This window comes from Watersipora subatra, chromosome 1, assembly GCF_963576615.1.
Source record: "Watersipora subatra chromosome 1, tzWatSuba1.1, whole genome shotgun sequence".
NCBI classification, from domain to species: domain Eukaryota; kingdom Metazoa; phylum Bryozoa; class Gymnolaemata; order Cheilostomatida; family Watersiporidae; genus Watersipora; species Watersipora subatra.
The window spans coordinates 57,657,926-57,682,568 of NC_088708.1; the positions used below are offsets into that span (position 1 = coordinate 57,657,926).

The 24,643-nt window shown below is 36.8% G+C and overlaps 1 protein-coding gene across 11 annotated transcripts in view; it reads left to right on the forward strand.

The window, feature by feature from the left end:
* LOC137397934 (prominin-1-like) overlaps positions 1-24,643 on the forward strand; it is a 35,118-nt gene that overhangs the window by 9,024 nt on the left and 1,451 nt on the right. Inside the window, exons 6-25 of one of the 11 annotated variants that reach the window (XR_010978934.1) lie at positions 326-392; positions 880-957; positions 2,630-2,817; positions 3,917-3,991; positions 4,456-4,510; positions 4,729-4,805; positions 4,924-5,000; positions 6,460-6,603; positions 7,021-7,218; positions 7,352-7,439; positions 10,895-11,041; positions 14,568-14,663; positions 15,926-15,997; positions 16,744-16,797; positions 18,139-18,288; positions 20,976-21,059; positions 21,305-21,429; positions 22,873-22,935; positions 23,117-23,155; positions 24,088-24,100. Coding sequence is in view for 10 of the 11 variants with exons in the window: in XM_068084026.1 (XP_067940127.1) it covers positions 326-392; positions 880-957; positions 2,630-2,817; positions 3,917-3,991; positions 4,456-4,510; positions 4,729-4,805; positions 4,924-5,000; positions 6,460-6,603; positions 7,021-7,218; positions 7,352-7,439; positions 10,895-11,041; positions 14,568-14,663; positions 15,926-15,997; positions 16,744-16,797; positions 18,139-18,288; positions 20,976-21,059; positions 21,305-21,429; positions 21,858-21,929; positions 23,117-23,155; positions 24,300-24,429 (2,016 nt within the window). In the remaining variant the exon portion in view is untranslated. Of the gene's footprint in view, positions 1-325; positions 393-879; positions 958-2,629; positions 2,818-3,916; positions 3,992-4,455; positions 4,511-4,728; positions 4,806-4,923; positions 5,001-6,459; positions 6,604-7,020; positions 7,219-7,351; positions 7,440-10,894; positions 11,042-14,567; positions 14,664-15,925; positions 15,998-16,743; positions 16,798-18,138; positions 18,289-20,975; positions 21,060-21,304; positions 21,434-21,857; positions 21,930-22,107; positions 22,151-22,872; positions 22,936-23,116; positions 23,156-24,087; positions 24,101-24,299; positions 24,443-24,643 lie in introns of those variants that run through there. The other 10 variants (XM_068084049.1, XM_068084026.1, XM_068084061.1 and 7 more) reach the window with 10 other exon arrangements.

Genomic DNA, 24,643 nt, shown 5'->3' on the forward strand with positions numbered 1-24,643 from the left:
TCTAATATCTATAAAAATATATACCTTGGTATTATAATGGTATATCAATATCTATAAACATCTATACCTAGGTATTATAATGGTATATCAATATCTATAAAAATCTATACCTTGTTATTATATTAGATTTCGTTCAGTTACCGATGAAGGCGTTCATGACAGCATACTTTTGGTTGGATAGGTTTGATGAAAAACGACTACATTCATTTTTCATTCGTAATTTAGTACTCGCTGATATCCTGCTACAAAGCGGCTGACCTGATCAATCTATACAGGCAGTAGGTATTGTTATGCTTTCTTATCTAGACCTTTACATTTATTGCAGGATGTAGTCGAGAAGGCTGATGATATACTAGGAGGACTGGTGCCACTTGTTGACAGATATCTCGATGGTTAGTCTTAACACTTGTGAGCAGTTGTGTAATACTGACGAGGAAACTGATATGAGTCGCAACTCCATATCGCTGATAGTAACAAGGAAAAAATGGATATTTAGCCATTTTCTGATAATGAAGGCCTTTCTTGAGCTTACTTCACTAGCTATCATATTCAAATGTGTGGCAAGGTCATTATTCAGTTCCAGTCTTGGTTGATTACTGATTTAATGAGCTTTGCTCAGTAAGACGAATGGTGGAGAGATCATTTATGCATCATACCGATAACTTTTCACGCAGCAAGTCGAATGTTGATTAGGTTATTGCGTACAAGTTCGTACGAGTTCATAAAGGCTTCTGATGGGGCCCTGAACTACTATAACAGGCCCATTCCCGGCTTAACTGACTCTCTTATGATGTTCTGTTGGCAGTATATGCCTGACATCTTGTTGAAAGACTAAGTGAATCACTAACCAGTACAGTGATGGGTATATATAATTTACAGATGCAAGTGTTGCCCTAACTAGCACAATACTGAGCAACTTGACAGAGATAGAGCAACCCATCTCTTCTCTATCACACGGTCAGTTTCAGCCTTTCTCTCAAGTTTCTAGTACTGTATGAAACATTACTTAAGTTTCTAGTAACATGTGAAACATTACTTAAGTTTCTAGTACCGTGTGAAACATTACTCAAGTTTCTAGTACTGTATGAAACATTACTTAAGTTTCTAGTACCGTGTGAAACATTACTTAAGTTTCTAGTACCGTGTGAAACATTACTTAAGTTTGTAGTACTGTGTGAAACATTACTTAAGTTTCTAGTACCGTGTGAAACATCACTTAAACCATAACTGTCACATACAACTTTTATCGTATTTGCTAGGTAAATCAGATACGCTGATTCCGATTTTGTACTCAAAATAAAGATTAGTCCACTAACTTTCAGAATAATGAAGGCTTTTTTACATCGTTTTAAAATCAGTCTCGAAAACAACATGATCGGCACAACAAGCTCTGCCCATAAATACGTGATGTAACCTAGCTTTTTAGGAACGGAAGTTACGTAGGGATGTTTAGACCGATTTAGAATAATAGAGATGGGTGTTTTAAAATCCATTAATATTTAAATTCAGCGTTAAAAATAATCTCAGTTTTGTCTGAAAGGTAGATAAGCTATTTAACATTGCATATTTTAAAAAGCGCGATAACAACGCTAGCTTGTGATAAAACCGCGGTTTTTGAGCTCATTTTTCTCGGCGTTCAGCCCATTTAAACATCATGTAACAAGCTACGAGTAATTTTAAATAGTTTATATACCTTTCATAAAAAACTGAGATTATTTTACAGGCTGGATTGGGATAATAATGGGTTTTAAGACACCTATCTCTATTATTCTAAATCGGACTAAACATTCCTAATTTCCGTTCTTGAAAAAGCTAGGTTTCGTCACATATTTATGGGCGGAGCTTGTAATGCCGATTGTGTTGTTTTCGAAACGGATATTGAAACGCTTAAAAAAGCCTAAATGACTTTGAAGGTTAGTGGACCAATCTTTATTTTGAGAACAAAATCGGAATCAGTGTGGCTGATTTACCTAGAAAATATGATAAAAGTTGTACGTGACAGTTATGATTTAAGTTTCTAGTACTGTGTGAAACACTAATCGAACTCGGAGTCTCCGAATTTCGTTGGTGTTACAAACCCAGCCATTAATATTATTAATTTGTTTTGCCTGATCAAGACTATATGACCTATTCTATTAGACACGTACATCTACGTTGTACATGGCAAGCTGACTCTATGCTGACTCTATGCGGTTTAGTTGTCTGATGGTTTGGTTTACTGCAAGAATAGCTTAGCATTGTATAAACACTCGGCATTGGCAATTTTGAACACATTCTTCAAAGATTTTTTCTATAGCTAGATAGCTCCTTTAGACTAGATGCTTTCGTGACCTCTTGCTATTTCTTTCAAGTAGCTTGTCTCCAAAATGAGGAAAACCACCATTTAGTGGTTGGTCACATATCACCCATATGATGTGCAGTTGTATTTAAAACATAGGCTACAGCGACCCTGCAATGTGCGGTGCTGTAACATCTGACCATCAACGATATACAGAATGCAGGCAGATGCTTTGGTGTTCAGTAGATGATTGATGATTGCACCTCATTTCTGTAGCTAAGATTGCTTTTAAATTTAATGACTGCAAAGTTATGTCTTGCATATATATAACATTGATTTATTGATCTACAGCTCTTGATAATCTCAACTCCACCCTGGATGAGCTCATTGCCTCGATGAAAGTGTTTGAGCAAATACGAAATGAAACAGGGCACAACTATACGAAGGCTGAAACGTTAGCCTCAGTAACTGGGCTCTCGTCAATCACGACTCAGTTAACACAATTCGCTGACACAATCAACTCTCTTTCTATAGACAGGGTATGTATGGTGCAGATACCTGTAATCACCCATGTATAATGCTTCCTCAAGTATAACGCCGCACACTTTAAAATAAAAAGCTGGTTTTTTACATACCAAGTATAACGCTCCCTCACGCTTTCAGATTTTGTACTGTATGCCAGGCGAGTTATGCTACTATCTGCCAATGACTCATAGATGCTTGGGCCATGGTATCAGTCTCTAGTGTCGTTCGAGTTTTTACTGAACAGGCTGATGACAGCCTGTTCAGTAAAAGCTCAGAGTCATCAAAATCTGATATGTAAGAGATGATGTGAGGGAACCGGGTTTAACTGATGCCGAAACCACATATTTAACTCAGACACTACAGGTGAAGTTTGAAGGATTTATGGATGATGAATCAACTAGAAGAGAAAGTGACCTTGCTGATTTTTTGTGTGTTCACAATTGCGTGTGTGTTAACAATTGCGCAACGGTTTCATACTTTTGTGTTAATAGAAGGACCCAAGCATGTTGCTGACAAAAGCGAGTGCAGCCTATGTTGTATTTTGTGTTCTAATTGAACAATGGTTTTGTATTTTATTGGTTAGTTTTTTACGGAACACCGTTAAGAGTTATTGTGAATTATGGTATTATTGTTCTGTGTTCTTGTATCAGTAGTTAGTGGTGGAGCATTTATTCTGCCATGCGCTCTTTGTAAATGACCATTCTAGAGATCAAAGCAAATACCTCTTTTAGTATGTTATTCTCACATTGAATTTTTAATCTTTGCCGGTGTTTTATTTTAACTTGCCAAACTGGAATGTTTTGAGAAATTCTGCCTGTCATATGTTATAATGAGTTTGTGTGTTTTGACAAATACTTGTGCTATTTTTTGCTTGCGCACTACTAAGGTTGAAAAGTTTGTATGTGGAGGGGATCATGTCAAGGCATGGATGCATATTTTTAGTATACCTGGTGATTTCCTGCTCCTGCCAGGTGAGCCGAAAATATTGTTCTTAGTCCTCTTCCCTCCATGGGGGGTCGATTAAGAATGGGCTGTCATTGGAAGGAATGAGTAGGTCACTCATTTTATCTCTAGCGCCCAACATCTCGCTATTGTATGATTTGATTTGTTTAGAATATAATCTTCCTGGAGACGGGTGTAAAGGCAGGGTTGAGAAAAATACCTAACCTTAAGAAGGCATATGTGGAGGTGAGACCCGTCAACCTTTATGCTTCACATTCTGGCTCAATATTCTGATATTGTATTTAGCGATTCTATCGTTAATCTTCTCTTATTTTTAACTTTGTACAACAAATAAAAAATTAAATGCTTGCCTTCTCATTCCAGCAGTGATTTACTATTTTAAGAAGTTTACTATCCAGTTAAGCCAACTGACTTGTTACATGCCATTAAGAATTTTATGTTACCATTTTGTCAGAGTGCTGGCCATCCCAACACTAGCCGAGTATGTGTTCAGTTAAACCTATACCCTAACCTCTACTGTAATCTTCTGGGTAGTTGTGGTTCTTTTAGCTTGCAAGCTATGTCTGACCAGCTCAATATTACTGCATCCTTTTGGACTTTGTATGCTGTTTACTCTGTTACATTCCAAGACTTGGTACTTTAGTACCAGGTACCTGATGCTCTTAACTTTTGCATAATATATTTGCTAGGTGAACAAAACTGTTGCGAGGTTGATTGAGGAGAACTTCAATAAATCTAAAGCAGGTACGTGTTGCTCCCTATTTTATAAAATTTAAAGCTCAAACCTGCTATAAAATGAAATCATGTTGTCATAATTGCACTCACACGCTTCAGTGATCTACATAATCCAGAATTTTGCGAGTGGTAGGTTTTGCGTCTACAGACAACAATAAAAATATTTTAAATTCGAGTTTAGTTTATCTCTTGGGATGACATGTGTTTTCAAAAAGTGTTTCTTGTAGGTATTGACACATCGGTTGAGGATGCAATGCAGCAGGCCTCGGGTCAGGTTGACTCCATCACCAGTCAAGTCTCAATAGTAAGCATTATTCACAGTTCTGCCTGTCATAGCTGAAGGTGTTAGCAGGGCTTGATGGAAAAGGACTCGTACCAGCTAGCCTAAATTTTCCTTTTATGGAATGCGTTTAAATTTCTAGGTTATGGACCAGATAATGAACACTACGGAGCAGGTCTCAACTTATTTGGACAGAGCTGCAGAATACGTTCAATATATGTATGTATGCTTCTTAAGTACAATACTAGATGTTTATAGTTTTTGGCTAATAAACCTTTGACTAACATATAAGTTGTAACATTATGGGTATAGCCTCTAATATTTGTAGTTATGTGAATACGTCTAATGTATTTTACGTTCTGTATGAGGAATATAACACGCACATTGTTAGCTTGATATAACATATGCATTGTTGGCTTGATATAACATATGCATTGTTAGCTTGATATAACATATGCATTGTTAGCTTGATATAACATATGCATTATTAGCTTGATATAACATGCATTGTTGGCTTGATATAACATATGCATTGTTAGCTTGATATAACATATGCATTGTTAGCTTGATATAACATATACATTGTTGGCTTGATATAACATATGCATTATTAGCTTGATATAACATATACATTGTTGGCTTGACATAACATATGCATTGTTAGCTTGATATAACATGCATTGTTAGCTTGATATAACATATAAGTTGTAAGCTTGATATAACATGCATTGTTGGCTTGATATAACATATGCAGTGTTAGCTTGATATAACATATGCATTGTTAGCTTGATATAACATATGCATTATTAGCTTGGTATAACATGCATTGTTAGCTTGATATAACATATGCATTGTTGGCTTGATGTAACATATGCATTGATAGCTTGATATAACATATGCATTGTTAGCTTGATATAGCATATACATTGTTAGCTTGATATAACATGCATGGTTAGCTTGATATAACATTTGCATTGTTATCTTGATATAACATTTGTATTGTTAGCTTGATATAACATATGCGTTGTTAGCTTGATATAACATATGCATTGTTAGCTTGATATAACGTATGCATTGTTAGCTTGGTATAACATATGCATTGTTAGCTTGATATAACATATGCATTGTTGGCTTGGTATAACATATGCATTGTTAGCTTGATATAACATATGCATTGTTAGCTTGATATAACATACATTGTTAGCTTGATATAACATGCATGGTTAGCTTGATATAACATTTGCATTGTTATCTTGATATAACATTTGTATTGTTAGCTTGATATAACATATGCGTTGTTAGCTTGATATAACATATGCATTGTTAGCTTGATATAACGTATGCATTGTTAGCTTAAAGCCGTTTATGTTGGTCAACCATTGCATGTAATAATTCGTACACTGCCATGGCTCTGAATATACATGTACATTTTTATATTATTCTCTGTTTAAATGTGCTTTTAATTCAACTAGCTCCGTGCATATAGCTTTGGTAGATCGTTAGAATGATGATTCTTATGTCTCAGTAGCTGTATAAATACGTATATAGTTATGCTAAATTACAGGCTGTTTGTTTCTTTTTAAACATTTTCAAGTATGTACACCTCTTTTGCTTACTGGGAAATATCTTTGTCTTGTGTGATACTGAACTGTATAACAGTGTGTGATACTGCTTGCAGGTGGTATGCTTGCCTTACCCTTGGCAGTATCGTGGCCTTGGTTTCACTTTTCTATATGTGTGGCCTCATGTTTGGTTGCGGGGAGAGGCCTGGTCCCGATGCTAACTTCTGCAACAAAGGCTGTGGTGCCAAGTTCATCCTTGCGTAAGTTTTGAATATATATCATCATAATCTGGAGTTTTCTAGTGGGATGACAACAGAGGAACATATCATATCAAGTGTCATATATTCCACTCGAATGCTGATAATTCATATATTTTTTCCATCATAATACATCCAATCAACTTGTCTCAGCAATTATTGTGCTGGTTGTTTCAAATGGATCCTTTTATGGTGTCTTTTTAAATTGATTAGTAATCATTAATTACTGAATGATTTTGTCAAATTATAACTGCAACATTTCTTGTCAGTATAAGGCTTATCGATTTGGCGTAGAGCTGGGTGGAGCTGCAGTATTGTGTGTCAACACGTGTTGTAAAGCATTGCTCATTTATCTTATCTGTGCATAATCATATGCATCGCTGAAACACTTGTCATGGAGATTCTAACCTTATGTTGTAGGGCTGTCGGCTTCTCATTCATATTCTACGCCTTTCTTATGATACTCACCACCGTCTTGTTCTTTGTTGGCTCGTTGACATCGAGCCAAGTCTGCTGGAGTATTCAGGACCCAAGTGCTCTGCTCGTTGACCTAGAAAAGACAAAAGTTTTAATTCCAGGAGGCAATGTAACAATTGCGTCGTATGTTGGAGCCTATGAGTGAGTTATCTCTCCCTGGCAATATCACAACCTTTGCTCTAGTTTACGCTAACCTATTCCTATTTTGTTTTGAAACTTTTTATCTGCAACTCTGTTATGTAAATGTGTACAATTGCATGTTTTGTCATACCAGCCAGTGCCTAAATGGAAAGTCTGTTGGCACAGTCATCGAGGACCTGGATTTAGGATTTGGCAAACAACAGCTTTTGGATCTCATAGAGGTATGCTGCTCATCAACAATAATAGCTCCCACGTGAATATTGTCACTTAGGCGGGTCATATCTGACTTTCTATGTAAGAATAGTAAGCTATTGTGGAATTGAATATCTTGAGATATAACTGCTGAAGCTTATAGTTAACAAATACAACTTATCGTAAAACCTGTATTTGAACGCCACTACTATTAGACATTCTTAATCTTTACGAACCCATAATAGCTAAAAACCATTAGAAAAGTGTCCAACAAACGGCTAATAATGCCTCGATTACATCAATAACATTTGATTCATTCGTTGTTTCTGTTTGTATCGAAGTCTGTTTTCCAAATTCAAGACTGGGTTTTTTAGTTTAAAACTTTGATTGCAACACCCAATAAATAATTAGTAACTGTATCAGGCTAATATTAGTTCCTTTTTTCATATTATATCTCTATTTAACAAGGTTGCATAAAAGCTCATTGCACTCATCGATATGTTTGCTAGTTTGCAGCCAAAACTGGCTTTTATGTGCAACTAGCTGTGCTACCTGGTGTTGCCCGGGTAATAAAAAAGTCTTTGGACAGAAAATTGATTCGTATTTAACATATAACAGCATTTCCCATTCTAACTTTCAAACTACATATCATGAGAGAAGTGTTTTGTGTAGTTGAAATAAATTAAGAGAAAAATAAAAACAACTGTAAAGGTTTTAAAACTTTGTCAAACAATTGTAACCTGTTCAAGCTGTTAGCCAGGCACAATGCCAATGGAAAATTCTAGTAAGCTGCTTAATAAGCTAGGCTTCTAATGGCGATAAGCCATGACTTTGCGTTTGCATTGTTGTCCAGCTACAGCTATTCTAATAATAGCTATAGTCGGAATGGCACAGATATACGGCATACGGACATACTTTAAGAAATACAGTCAAACATGGATAACTCGAACTTCAAGGGACCGAGCAAAAGTGTTCGAATTATCAGAGCGTTCAAGTTATCAGAGCACTGTCACAAGTCCATATATTTACTTATTTATTAGTAGATACATGTACATATACAAACTATAATATAAATCAAAAGCACAAATGGCTTGTTTCAAATTAAATGCTTCTAATGTAAAGTTTAAAACGTTTTCATGAAAAAGTATAGAGATTTTTCTATCACTTGAGATTGGTTTGTTGTTTGAGGTGATGTTATTGCCAGGACGTTTTTCAGATTGACATTGGCAAAACTTGATCGTTGTTGAAATGCTCAAAAGAAAAGACATTTTTTTCTTTTGGGGTTTTACCCACGATCAATTTTGCCGTTTCTTCTTGAAGTTTATGCAGATTACCTTACTTTACCTGGGATTCGTTAAGAGCAACACTCCGAGGCAGTTCAATTAGAAGTTTTACGAGGTTTTACGGTACATTCTATATCACTCACGCTTTTTTAATAGATACTTATTGAATGTACACACGTATTCTGTGTTTAGGTCGTTTAGGTTGTTTTAAGACGTTTTAAACATTCAACGTTCCGACGTTGATTCAACACGGAATCAACGTCGGAAAACTATTCATCACGGGCTAGCCGGGTCACGCACTCAAGGATTTTCGCCACACACATACAAAACAACATGCGATTTTTGTTTTGTATGTGCGTGGCGAAAATCCTTGAGCGCGTGACCCCGGCTAGCCCGTGCTATTCATCGTATCGCAGTATAAATCAATTTTCACCAAACTTTTAGAAAAGTCGTTGACAAAAATATTTTGCCGATGGTGGTAATAACGACGCTTATGAATAACGAAAAGATGAAGTTTACCTTTATGGCTTTGAATAAAGTGATTTTCTAAAGCGATTACAACCGTTTCGGTAGCCGTTGGGCAAAAAAACAGTTCGAATTAACAGTGTTGAGTTCGAGTTATCTATAGCAATTTATCATTACGTGGGAACGGACCAAAGGAAATGTTCGAATTAACCATGTGTTCGAGCTATCCGTGGACGAGTTATCCATGTTTGACTGTATATGTACAATAGAACAGGAGTTACGAGCGTCAATCCATTGTAAGCTGAGTTCAAATTGCCGCAATCATGCTATCAAATAATATGCTATAAGTTTGCAAGTTTTATAATAATAAAAATTTATCAAATGCCACAAATATATATTCAAGTGACATAAATCATAATTATAGTACATGCTGAAACAAATATTAACATTTTAAAAACAAAAATATTAGCATCGTTTGCTCGGCTAGTTGCGTTCTGATTGTTGCTTCTGTTTGGAACCATTTTATGTTTTGACTGTTCAGTACCTTCCACAATGTTTTCTGACCTTGACCCATCTTCTGCACAATTGATCTAGACGATATTAGTGTCCCAACATTTTTGTCAAGTGGTGCAAAACATTTAAGCGATGCTATTTATGAATAGAAACACACAAATAAAGAGTAATCAAAATAGCCTCCTATTATTAAACTCAAAATACGTAGTAGCACCTTTTCTATCGTAAATGCGGAAACTATTTCTCATATACATCGAAGTATCATGACAGCTTTAAAAGTGGAACTACTATTAGCCTGAGACAGTTATTGATTATTTCTTTGGTGTTGTAATCAGAGTTTTTAACGAAAAAACCCAAAAACCTGGGTTGGAAAACGGACTTTGTTACGAACAGAAACAACGAACTAATGAATTTTTATTGATGTAATCAAGTAATTAGTAGTACAGTTTTGTGCACACTTTTCTAATGATCACTTGCTATTATGAATTTGCAAAGATTAAGAATATCAAATAGTATTGGTCAAATAGAAGCGTTGTTCAATTAAAGGATGGCGTTCTATTAAAGGATGGCGTTCTATTTTTCAACCTTTCTCCCATAATGGCGCTCATATGGAGTTTGAATACAGGTTTTATACAGGTTTAAATACGCATTTAAATACAGGTTTTATGGTAGTTATGGTGTATAGCAACTTTAGTGTGTTACCTTAGCCACTGGATCATCTCCAATTTGTTCTTCAGCGACCTTTTAAACTTGATGATCACCAGCTACATTATGCAGGTCAATATGCATCTATTCTGAGACAAGTTGAGGTAAAAAGACTCTTGAAAGGTTTTTAATATTATTGTAAATATGTGATTGTGTGTCACTCTACTGTCACCAATGTCACAGGTCATATGGGCTGCCGTACATTCCTTCCGCATTGTTGCTGTACGCAAGTTGCCTGTTCTCAGATGTCAAAATGCAATTGGCCTTTTTATGTGGTAGAGTAGAATGGCAGCTGTAATCCATATTTTCTGACTCGAAAAGCTGGAGCTACAATTATAAAACAGGTTGCAGAATGCTGATCTGGGCTTCACTTGGTTTACGGGTTCGGTTAGCATTTACAACTCATCCGTATAGTGATTATCGCTAAAGGAAGGCTAGTTCACTTGTGGGGTACTCAGTCTACAAATGGTTAATAGTAGTGTGGTTAACTTATAGCGGCTGTTATTTTTTGTTAACAGGAGCAGCTTGAGGCTGCCAATATTGACCAGGCTATAGACTCGATCAACATTTCGTCAAGCATCAACTTTCTCCCGAAAGATTTGAACAATTCTTTAGCCTTACTTGAAACCTTCAGTGATTTTAACAGCTCTGCTATACCGAACCTGGTAAGTATTTGTGTTGTATTTGAGATGGATGTCTCTTACTTTGTCACTTTGCTGAACTATATGTGTTATTTAGTAACTACTCAATGCTGTGCCTCTGCTAATCCTATCTAATCGTTTAACCTTTTGTTTCAACTTCACAAATCTACTTCCTGTATCACATTACTCTTCATACGCTCGCTTAGAGTGTGTTGATAGAAATGATTTGATATTCCACACTAACTAACCACTACCGCTTGTAGAAACTAGCTACAAACCTTGCTGTTATAATTGTAGAACAGTTGGAACACCATTGTCTTAGCGTTCAGTTACAGTTACAGGTGTTTGACACGCGTTTTTGATGCCGATTTTCAGCTGGTTAGAATAGATAGTGATTTTTGCAAGTGACAGCTGCTAAATAGATTCTTGCTCGCTTATTTTTAATCTTAGTAGATGGAAAGGTGAGGAATCTGTAAAGTTAGCTTGAACTAGCTAGAGGAAGCGGTGTCAGCATTATAGCATTTTCACTTGCATTAATTAGCAGTTGAAAAATTACCTTTAGGTTGTCACTGAGTGAATGATCCCACAACCAAAAGAGCGGAGCGAAGTTTGAGAGTTTTTAGGATAAATGCATGTGCACACAACTTACGAAAATTATTCATCAACACCGTCGCAAACACTTGTTTCAAAATCTCATCAACAAATCATTCAATCTCATCAACATCGTTTTGTAGAGTCGTTAAAGTATAATAACGATACAAAACACATTTAAGCCTATTTAAATATGTTACCAAGTCTTTGTAAATTGTCGACAGTCTCTTAAAACTTACCCATCTGATCGGATTATACACAAATAGACAGATTAATTTGGCCGAAAATCGTCTCAAAACGCTTGAAAAGCTTGGTTTAATAATAGTTAAGACCGGCAAACGAAACTCCGAGCGACAGAGAATAGAGTTTGTAAGTCGTGCGCATTTCACGAAAAAATAACGTGCACATTTCACCAGTCTATAGCATTGTCGAATTGCCGAAGGTTTCTGTAATTAACGTAGAAGTACAGAAATCGTTTCTTTTTTGCCGATTTCAAAGTAACTGACATTTTGGAAACTTTTGAGTACTTTGGTATTCTAACTGGTGTCCAAAGCAGTGAAAGTAAAGGAAATGACGATGATATTTTTTTCTAACGATTCTTATGAGACTATTACAATATTTAATTATAAGTTTGGATGACTATTGAAGTGTAATAGTCACACTAACAACATCGATGATGGGTAATATGTTACTGTTATTATTTTTTGTAAATAGTTTTGTTAAATAGATTTTTTTAAAACCTATATAAATATCACAACTTCTTGATATTGTTAGCTATGACGTTTTGAAATGTAAAAAAAATTGTGCATTGGTTTTCTATTATTACTGTATTACTATATTAATAATATTAGTTATTCTAATAATATCAGTGCATTTTACTTCTAATATTGGCCAATATTGCATTTCTCCTATTGCAGGGGAAGAGATATAAACATATAATCTTTTCCTTTCATTATCCCTGTTTGTCATGACCAAACACTTTTTAACTAGATTTTCTAAAAATCTATATAAATATCACAACTTCTTGATATTGTTAGCTATGACGTTTTGAAATGTAAACAAAATTGTGCATTGGTTTTCTATTATTACTATATTAATAATATTGGTTATTCTAATAATATCAGTGCATTTTACTTCTAATATTGGCCAATATTGCATTTCTCCTATTGCAGGGGGAAAAATATAAACATATAATCTTTTCCTTTCATTATTGCTGTTTGTTGTATATAATAACACCCACACCCAGTACATTACAGCTACCATTGCAGTTATCCTATTGCGCTGCAGTGCCATTTGACTATATTGCATTTCTCAACCATCAGTACCCTTTCTTTTTTCCAATATCACTTTGGTCGTGGGCTGTATGACAGTGGAATTTCTAGTTAATATGTTGCTAGTTTTAAGCATGGTTTTCATATGACAGCGCAAGGCGCGCAACAAGGCGCACGACGTCGTGCGTAGGCTGGCTGTGATGTGGAAACGTCAACGCGCGACGAGCGTACGCTGATCGCAAGGATCCAACATAATGGATCCTTGCGACGGGTGCGCACGATGATGTATCCCACAATACACCGCTCGACCTTTTCAGCCTATCCCACAATTCAAACGAAAGGCTGTTTTCCAAAGAAGTCGGTCTCCCGTACGAAAGAGTAAGCCTGGTTTTCTTATGACAGCGCAAGGTCGCAATGGAAGGCTGTTTTCTGAAGAAATCGGTCTCCCGTACGAAAAAGTAAGGTAATTATCCACCCTGTACAATGCAAGCATGGCGCCTACGCGCGCTATGGAAACACTGCATCGCAGCCCAAGAAATGCATTGAGCACGATCACTGGGCACACGATAATTGCGCTGTTATATAGAAACCAGGCTTTATAGAAGGAAATAACTGGTATTACACAACATGGTACTTGTAGAGTAATAGATATTAGTGTTGGGCCGGTATTGGGTTATCCGCTCTACTGATACCGAGGGATTCTCGGTATCCGAGGAAACCAATCATTTTCGGAGACAGCTAGTTATCCGCGGCCGGTTTGATATGATCGGTATTTATCCGTAAAAGCCTATCGGTAAATGGTTATACGGATATCCGGATACACTTTGTTGACGAACATGCTAATCTCAGCACGCATTGGCGAACAAATTCAACGAAAATTTCCACGCTTACTGTATCTACTATTATATTACGTTACATTGATAATACCACCAGCCTCGAAGGTTTGGGAATTCTCCACAGATGGGAGGATGTATAAAGATTTTAATTTGATTCTAATTGGTTGATTATTAAATTGTTAAATTATTAAATTATTAAATTAAATTGGTAATTTTAACTTGATTCTAATCTAATTTTAACTTGATTCTAATTCTAACTTAAGATTCTAATTGGACTGCGTATAATTATGTGATTACATTACCTGATTACAATATGTGATAGTAAGATTTCTGTAAATTGTTTCAGTATATTTAACAAAGAGAGCCCCTTGCCATTATCTATCTGTTCTTTATTATACATAACGTTTCTACCAATAACTATATTTTTTGATAGAATAAACAATAAAAAGCATCTATCATGAAACTTATGTTTCCATCCTTTTTGGCTTGCTTAAACAAGGAGTCTCTTTGCCGTAACAATATACTGCTGACTAAAGAATGTTTTTTGCACAACGATAAAAGTTGTTCGAGACAGTTATGGTTTAAAGTTTAAACCATTAAACTTTAAACCATTTAAAGACACACACTGATAACCACATACCGAACAATAAGTACCGACAATACCGAACTTTCTTAGTTGGCAAAGGATACCGAAGATGGTAAATACCGAGGATACCGATACCGGGAAAACCGATAAAAAAGTGCAAGGATATCCGATCCGGCACTAAATTAGATACCGGCCCAACACTAATAGATATACACTCAACTTATGGTCGACATTGTTAAGCCATTTGGTCAGCTCAACTGTTGTAGACAGAGAAAGTGGATACAATAAAGACCAGCCTCAGCGTTACCATTTTTCTCATCAACAATGAACTAAAGAATACTACTCAATCAAACCAGCGTGATGTATGTATTCAATCCACTTGTGTGTGATATTTGGTTGTTTTCTAGCTTGTCTATGTAAAAAACTAGTTTACACCATTCTTTATCTTTTCATAAAGGTACAGATAAGCTAAGTACTCTATGTTAGTACCATTGTTACTTTTATGCCTCTCATAGCTGACCTTATTGATAACAAACAGCATTAGCTACATGATTGGATGAGTGAGCCTTTGCTTGACTCATAAAATGTCTGACAAATAGGAATAGAACAATCGATTCTGCCATTTGCATTTGCTTGTCATGTTTGGTCATAAACAAGACTGACAAAGGTTAATTTTCAACCCGGTTTAATTTGAGTTTAATTTAATCATACTCTAGCTGACATATTTACCAACTGATAGTCTACTACAGAAAGCTATCAATATCAAGCATGTAAAAACATGTTTGATATTGATAGCTTTCTGTAGTAAAGCTTTATCAAACATGCTATGCCATGTTGCTTTAGTTTTCTCTTGTTTGTCCCTTGCCATCTCAATGCCATGGAGTGATAAATACGCATCATTGCTTCTTACAGTTGATAAAAGTTATTCTCTAAATGCAGAATAAAAAAACTGTATGCATAGCGGCTACGTTTGAAATTCTAAGTCTTGTTTACTCCAGTATAATTCTCATCGAGTATCTTTGCAGTCTACCATTGTTGCCAGCCATGTTGCCAGCCATGTTTGGGGATACTCTAGTTAGAAGATCTGGTTGTGCCACTCATTAAAGAGATCTTGCAGGGTACAAGGCGTTAATAATATTTTATGGTAGCCATGGAACTGAGATAGAATTATTCATGCTGTGAATGTCAGGCATCACATGTCAACACGGCATCATTATTTTCAGTTTCTTTTGGCTACAGCCTTGGCCCAGTCTTTCAATTATGATTATAAACAGAAATGGCACTCAGCTGTCAACAAAGCCTACAAACTAAAGCTGGGTGCAGCATATTTGTTTTGCTTACATTCAGCAATCCAGCAGCTGCGCTCTCATTCGAGTCAGAGCCAGGGGCTGGTTCACTATAGGTACATCCTAGAACAATTCTCCTTCTTATAGCGGCTTGTGTTGATCTACGGTATCTCTCTTGTAACAAGCCATGTAACAACCGATTCACAGTTCATATGTCAATGTTTTTGTAACAAATTGGCAGCCTCAGTGCTGCAGATGTCGGCCAGTTGAGATGACTACTTCATAGCAGTCATATATGGCATTGTCTGCACTGTCCAGCAATTTCTGTTTATTTTCAGGCTTTGCGGGAGATGCTCGATATCTTCACATCTTCCAGGGATGATGGCCTAGATCAGATGACTGCTTCAGCGGTAGGCTTGAACGCTTCACTTCATAATTCTGTAGCGAATAGTTCCTTGAAGACTGTAGTGAATAGTTCCTTGAAGACTGTAGTGAATAGTTCCTTGAAGACTGTAGTGAATAGTTCCTTGAAGACTGTAGTGAATAGTTCCTTGAAGACTGTAGTGAATAGTTCCTTGAAGACTGTAGTGAATAGTTCCTTGAAGACTGTAGTGAATAGTTCCTTGAAGACTGTAGTGAATAGTTCCTTGAAGACTGTAGTGAATAGTTCCTTGAAGACTGTAGTGAATAGTTCCTTGAAGACTGTAGTGAATAGTTCCTTGAAGACTGTAGTGAATAGTTCCTTGAAGACTGTAGTGAATAGTTCCTTGAAGACTGTAGTGAATAGTTCCTTGAAGACTGTAGTTGAATGATGAGAAAACTACTTTAAAGTTCTTTGATGAGAAAGATTGTCATCATTCTTGTGTTTTCTCCTTTGTCATCAGTCCATTTTCAATGTTGGTATAAAATATAATTTTCATCCGAATTTTAGGTATTGCTGATCTAAATACCATCAATTCTCAATCCTGATTTTGTTAGTGCACAGTCCTATCACTTGAAATCAACTACAGTTCTCAGCTATAATGTAAACATAACAGTAGTCAGAATACCTTTTAGCACTTTTCTAATAAAAGAATGTAGTTTCTGACTAGATGTCATTGCTTGCCGTTGTTACTCATCTGCCATTGAATGCCAGCCTTTGGTTATATGTTTACAGAACCGAGTGACGGCTGATATAGATATCATTGCAGCTGCACAAGATCAGCTTCAGGTGAGTTTTATTTAGCCATTTTCACCAACACATTACTCCCTGCTAATTAATTTGTTCCCTTTCCCCTGTCATATCAGGTAGACAGAAAGGTGTTACTTGACTGATTTGTTACCCTGTCATATGAGGTATACACAAGAGGTGTAGCAGGTTGACTCATTGGTTATTATGTCATATCAGGGAGACAGAGATGTAAAAATGGCACAGATGAGCTGTAATGAGTCAGAAAATTATTTCCAGCCGTGTTTAGCTTGTGTATTGCTTTCTGATAGCATAATCTCTTGCAATAACTATTAGTTATAGCTAACAGGGTTGCTTAGCCAGACTATCTCTGCTAAATTCTATATATCAGCGAGTTATATATTTTTGTCTACCAATGTGTTAATGTTGTATATCAGCTATAATACCAGGCTTACCTTAGCAGACTTACCTTAGCAGACTTACCTTAGCAGACTTACCTTAGCAGACTTACCTTAGCAGACTTACCTTAGCAGACTTACCTTAGCAGACTTACCTTAGCAGACTTACCTTAGCAGACTTACCTTAGCAGACTTACCTTAGCAGACTTACCTAGCGCGATACCATTAAATATTTAGATTTGGTTGGCTTACATCACAACATTGTCTTTTTGCTCTGCCTTGTTTTGGGTTGCCAATAGTTGCCAGCTTGTCTTCATTAAATCAAACTGACACCTTGCTCATCAAACAATGTTAATTTAGTCATTGGTGATGAATACTGGTTAGTAGTTTCACAAAGATGGATGCATCATTGAAGAGAAAATTTGCCAGGTAGGAGAGACATGGCTGACTACTTTTGTACCTTGGTTCAAGACTATAGTAGGAAGGGGAAGATCATAGTAGGCAGATGGAAAGATGGTAGGAAGCAGGAAGACCACAGTAGGTGGAGGGAAGACCACAGTAAGTGGAGGGAAGGCTAGTAAAAAATATGGTAGGAAGCAGGAAGACCAGAGTAGGTGGAGGGAAGACCACAGTAAGTGGAGGGAAGGCTAGTAAGAAATATGGTAGGAAGCAGGAAGACCACAGTAGGTAGAGGGAAGACCACAGTAGGCAGAGAAAAGGCCACAGTAGGCAGAGAAAAGACAATACCAGTTGTACCCCAAGTCACTACACCAACACTCACTAATGTAGAGGATTTCACACTCCTTCCACTTGATTTAACGGGTGTTAATAGCCTTTTGGCTATTGTGGAACAATTGACCTCTTCAGCCGCTAGTTTTTGCCCTCACTGGGTGACACATGTAAAGCTAAGTTGTGATAATTTGCTAAATTCATATAACAAGCCAGTGACGACAAAAGTTACAATTATTATTTTTACTATTTATAGAATGCGAGTGAAAGTGCCATAACAGCAATACTAGTTGCACAAGACAGTATAAATGCGAATGGATCAGAAATAATAAAAAAAATCCTACGGGAGCATGTTCATGGGCTAACTGAGGAGCTAACAGTTGACGTCACTAATGGCCTTGATGATGTGAGTTATCCTTGTTTTCTTTAGTTGTATTAATAACCTTTGTAGGTTTACCATTATATTAGTAGTTGAGGTGTCTTTCTTGGCTCTGCTCATTGTTCTTGCGTTTTTCCCTGGGAGTTAATATGGTGTTCCTTTTTATCCATAGAAGTAGTCTTGTATGTGTTAGCTCACACAAACTGCTTTGACATGAAAGATGATTCATTTTGATATATAGTATATACTAGCTGTACTACATTAATAATAAATTTTAATAAAAAATAATACATGATAATAATAAAAAGTAATAATAAAAGTCTTTGGACGGAAAATTGATTTGTATTTAACATATAACAACATTTGCCATTCTAACTTTCAAACTACATATCATGAGAAAAGTGTTTCGTGTAGTTGAAATAATTTAAGAGAGAAAAGTTTTAAATTTCATACTTGAAAGAAGTGTTTCGTTGAAAAAAATTAAGTAAAAATGTTAAGGTGTTTAAATGTGAATGTGAAATCATTAGCAAGTAATAGCTAAATATAGTCTGTTTTGCTACGATTACAATGAATAATTATATGATTTTAGTTCGTTTCAGTGTTGACATGTGAAAATTGGCATGCTAACACTGGCATGCGAGAATATCGTAGGCTATAGACGTACATAGAGTGGTATAGAAACCCTTAGTAATTATCTAATGCAATCACCTCCTGGTAAAAATCATCATCATTAAAAATTAGTAACAAAGTAATATACATTGTATTTGTTAACCTTAATAACTATAGGCACCTACAATGACTTACCGTACTTTTCGGACTATTAGCCGCTACTTTTTTCTGACGATTTGAGCCATGTGGCTTATGTAAGGGTGCGGCTATTCTGTGGCTTTTTCTTTCACCGCTAGGGCGCATTAACCAGAATCTCCGGTTAGTGCACCTCTAGCGGTAAAAGAAAATACGAAACAATGCCTAATGTACTGTTCCGTTAGGCACTAGGTTAAAAAGCGTCGGTTAATACGAAACAGTGCCATTAGGCACTGTTCTGTTTTAAACAGCGAAGTTGGTGCCGCGTTAAAAAGCACCGTCCTGAGTTCTGCGGCCTATACAAAGGTGCGGCCTATGTATTGTTTTATTATCATTTTTTGGAAAATAAAGCAGATGCGGCTTATATAGGGGTGCGGTTTATAGTCCAAAAAGTACGGTAAGTGCATTTTGTGGTTATGATCTGCGTGCCCAAGATAATATAACATTACAATTTAGTATGTAGAGAGTTCTTACCTTCGAGACAAACGTGTAACGTAAACTATGAATCTAACTTGAATGAATTTAGTTTACTAAACATATACTTGATGGAAGTTTTAGTATGTATTTTAGTAAACTTCAAACTTTTAGCTAAACCTTTATTATTTATCCACGTGCGAATACGGTTTTACCATAGTGAAGCATCGTGATGCATATAATTCAAACCAAAATATTTCATAACAGGGGCATACTAACGCGTGGGCGCAATGCTAAAATAATTAGTGTGTGCATACGCTATACTGTATATGATAGTGCCTTTGATCAATACGCCTTGTATAGATCAGTGGTTGAGCGCGTGGATGTTAAACTTGCGGTTGCAATCTCCGTGAGTTCTTATCCATCATAATGTGGAATTTTAAATTCAAAGATTTTAACAGCTATAGCTGGACATACGTAGAGACAGATACACGAATACACAGAAATACAGACAAACTTTGGCCAATTATGTTCAAGATAGATTCAAAATGTTTTGGTATATGAGTGAGTTGTGATTGTCTCTTTAAATTCTTCGTCAGTGTATCTGGTGAGTTTTAATGATCTTTACTTATATGCTCATGCATCATGTGGTTGATTTAAGTACCATGTTAAAAGTAATCTCAATTTGCTATTCCTGTTAAATATTTATATAATTATAACGTAGATAGAACCTGATTTGTGTTTTAGTTGCATTCCTTTGTTGTATTTGAAAGCATCCTCCCATGTTCTCCTTACGCCTTTGGTACAGAAACCATGGTGTGTCAGGCCTTGAGAAGATGAATTGACGTATCTAACTAATTATTCAAACTGTGAAGCACCAGCTGTACCTATCTGGCAGTTGTCTATTAATAAATTATGAAATGAACACCCAAAGGCGTGATGATACTCCTAATTGGTTGAGCCTAAGTATTGGTAAAAATGGCCAACTTTGATTTCCCAAACTATTAATTGCGTCATCAGCATCTATATAATAGTTGCTGTGTTATGTATTTTTATCTTGTAAAGTAGTGTCTGTTAGCTAACCCAAATTGCTTTAATTTTATGTTTATTACCTTGGGGAGGTCTACCTTCCATAGAATACATATTAAACCATATTTGCTTTTGCGCCATTTGTCAACACCGTTAGTTATTTCTGACATTTTCTTATTTCATCTGTTAATATTGTTAAATCATGACGCTATCTTCAGTTATTTCTCTAGACTATAGATAGGTCATCTAGTTGCCAAGCCTGAACTATCCTAGCCTTCACGTAGCCATATTATCATTCTATTCTTCAGATAGCCATATTGTTCCATCTTTCACGTAGCCATATTATCATTCCATCCTTCAGATAGCCATTTATATTATTCTATCTTAATCTTTCCATAACTCTTTGCATCATCAAGAATTAATTTTGTCGATGTGTATTTCAGTTATACCATTGACTGCTTTTGCAGATCTTTTCTGTACGATGTGACAAACTGGCCAAGTCTCTGCAAGGTGTGGCTGACATAGTCTGCGTTACAACACTAAACCCTATGGTAAGCTAATCGATTCCCCCTTATCAATTCAATATGCAAATATGCTTAGTAAACTCTGACACTGCACCTATCTTCACGTTGCCATGGCACTTTCTTACTCTGAAGTACTAGAAATAGATATTGTGATTGCTTTCACTTGAATCTACGTCAAAGATATCGATCTTGTTGCCTCATATCAAGGTGGTTACACGCGAAGAATCCTCTAGTCAACTTATCACTGAATTTCATGAGGTGCTTTTTTGTAGAATGGCCTTTGGTTTAGTCTTGGCTGGTCCCTTATCGTGATGATACCGTGTATCATTGTTGCACTGATTGTAACGAGTCTGTTCCGAAGAGAGCAATCATATGAGGGAGATTACAAAGAGGATTTGTGAGTACATACTTTTGATTGGCTACCAAGCCCAATGGTTTTTACCAACGATTTTTTGTAGCAATAAACATTTGCCTCACCCTCACCCCCCCCCTTGGAGGAAAGTAGGACCTTTAGCCCTAGGATGGATCAACATTTTAATCAAATTGTTTCAACTCTCTATAGTTTAGAGTGGTAGTTACACATATGCTCTGTATCAACATTGCTGATTATTTCATCTGTATCTCTTAAATTGCTTTTAACTACAAGTGGAATAACAAGCATTAAGGTGGTACATTAAGGACACGCGCGCTGTGGGTGCTTATCAAAATGCTTCATACACTATGTTGAGTCATGTGTGACTAGAGAGATTTCATTATTTAACACGATACGCAGGATTACAAAGGGCTTGCCTAATTAACACTCTGCCCTTGTCTTTCATTCAACAGCAGTCAGTATGTTAATCACCAGAGTGCACCACCCAGATCAAGGGTGAAGGTGTACCCATCACTTCCACCAAGGCAAGAGCTAGCTGAGACCATTTCTGAACCGTGTATTCTGTCAGACAAATCATTTGCATGTTGTCATAAGCATTCTCTCAAACGCTCCCAGACCTTAACCCTTGTCATAGCATTGTGTTACGCTCCAAAAATGGTTGCTCCGCTTCCACCAGTAATGAGTTGAAATAATCGTCTGTAGGCTTGATCAAGTTTCGAGAAAACTTGCTGGAGTAATAAAAATGGTAAATTAGTCCCGCAATGAATCCACCTGCCCACTTTCAAATGTCCACCATCAAATGTCCGCCATCAAATGTCCCGGTTGCATGACCTTATCAGTAACACTAGTCATTCCACTGCCCACTGGGAAGGAAGGTGCTGAGAATTAAAAACAATTCTAATCCTCATTTATCAACGTTCAGAAAGTTCCCTAGTCTATCGTTAGAAGATCGCTTACAATTGTGGTCAAGGGAATAAGGTGTGAACTGGTATGGGTTCTTGTGCTCTTTCCTTGCTGTGTGTGGACTAAATGTAGATGAATGCAACGTGTTATGCATCCTGGCCTGGTTGCATGTTCTGCTAGGTGGTGGCGGTACTGTAGATTGATTTGTGTGTCTATTTCAAATAGTCTGATAATTTTGGTATATTATGTGGATTAGTAATATAATATAACCAAATAGTATATGGATGTATTATTTAGCTCTGTATGGCTTTAAGAGGTACTGTTACAACTAAATTTTAAATTAATAGATCAGATTTTCTAAAACAACTAAAAAAGCTTTACACAGCGAATGAATTAATTTAAGATTCAAAAAATGTTGTCAGTTATCAAATTACTGATGTCAACATACTCCGCTATTCCTATCTTATGATCAACTGGAAAAATCGCTACTCATGGGAGATCTCCCATGAGTAAACAAAGCAAGAGTAAACAATTCCTGTAAATTGGCATCCTTTCATTTCACAGAACCAGCACTAGAAAATCTATGAGTCTCATGTATTATCTGCGAACTGAGACAAATGGATATTAGTAAGTTAAAATGTGGCTCAATAGCCAGCTTTTGGGGTTCTCCTCTCCTTTCACAGCTGGTCAAGCATACCAAATCTGTCCAACTAACCGATAGCTTCGACCTGGGATTCTAAGTGAAACATGGTTTGTTTGTTCGCTTAACTTGACTATATTTTCATGCTAAATAATATTCTTCTTTTAGAAACAACAGGCTTGATGGTGAACGCATTCCCTTGGAAAGGTAAAGAAACTCTTTCCTTTTATTGCCCTGCTATTTTATAGCGTTTGCTTACTAACTCGAACAGCATTTAGGAGCTGCTGGATTTAGTCACACTGTAGTCGCATGTATTGTCCTCATGTATTGCTACCTTGCTCGCAATCATGTATGCCCGCAGTCATGTATGCCCGCAATCATGTATGCCCGCAATCATGTATGCCCGCAATCATGTATGCCCGCAATCATGTATGCCCGCAATCATGTATGCCCGCAATCATGTATGCCCGCAGTCATGTATGCCCGCAGTCATGTATGCCCGCAGTCATGTATGCCCGCAGTCATGTATGCCCGCAATCATGTATGCCCGCAATCATGTATGCCCGCAATCATGTATGCCCGCAATCATGTATGCTCGCAATCATGTATGCCCGCAATCATGTATGCCCGCAATCATGTATGCCCGCAATCATGTATGCCCGCAATCATGTATGCCCGCAGTCATGTATGCCCGCAATCATGTATGCCCGCAATCATGTATGCCCGCAATCATGTATGCCCGCAATCATGTATGCCCGCAATCATGTATGCCCGCAATCATGTAATTTCATCTATTTTGTAACGGATTCCTGAGCATTTGCGTAAAGCTGTATCGTAATTCTAGAACATGAGTTAAAATTGTATAATTTTGAGTGGCGAGAACACAGTAGACACTAACAATGAGAACTGAAGTGGATAATTTTGGTATTCATATATTCTAAACTGATAGATGTTCAACTCACAGGCTCTCACGTCGATTCAGAATTAGTCAGAGACTAGTTCCACGCCAATACCAAGAGTTGGCAATATCAGCTCATGTGGTAAAAATACTGCATCCTGTTGGTCGCACGATCTCAACTATCCAGTATCAACATTAATTTCAGGAATACTCAAATTCTTCCTGTTATTTTCCTTTCTAGAACCTACTGATTGGTACGAGTCTTGCTCTAATAACTCACTTGATACCTAGGTTGTTTGGTGTATATCCCTGGTTTGCCTTGGCTCCTTCCACACTTGATATTTTATCAGGTGTTATACTTCCTCAGTTTCCTCATTCCTTTGAGATGTATCCTTCATAACGCCCACAAACTCTCTCAAACTCTCAGGCTATGTGTGGCATTGTGTGTTCCAGTCATGGATATCCGTTTCATCGAGGTGAAAATGTTAACAGAGCTTTTACGGATGATTATGCTCAGCATATGGCGAGAGGTGGTGGGGGCCAGCATAACAATTATCAACAGACAAGATTAGCCTATTATTGAACTCCTTTGATAGGTAAAGCCAACACCATCTTCGCTGCTTTTGTGTTACTTCAGTCACTTCCGTTCTTTCCTGCTATTTAATATTGCATTTGTAATCTGTTCCCCTAATTGTTTCCTTCCTATCTGATTCCTTACCCACCACCCATGCATGTTGCATTTGAGCGATTCTCTGCATCCTAAATTTATGTTAATGCATGCTGCTGATTAAGTCTGC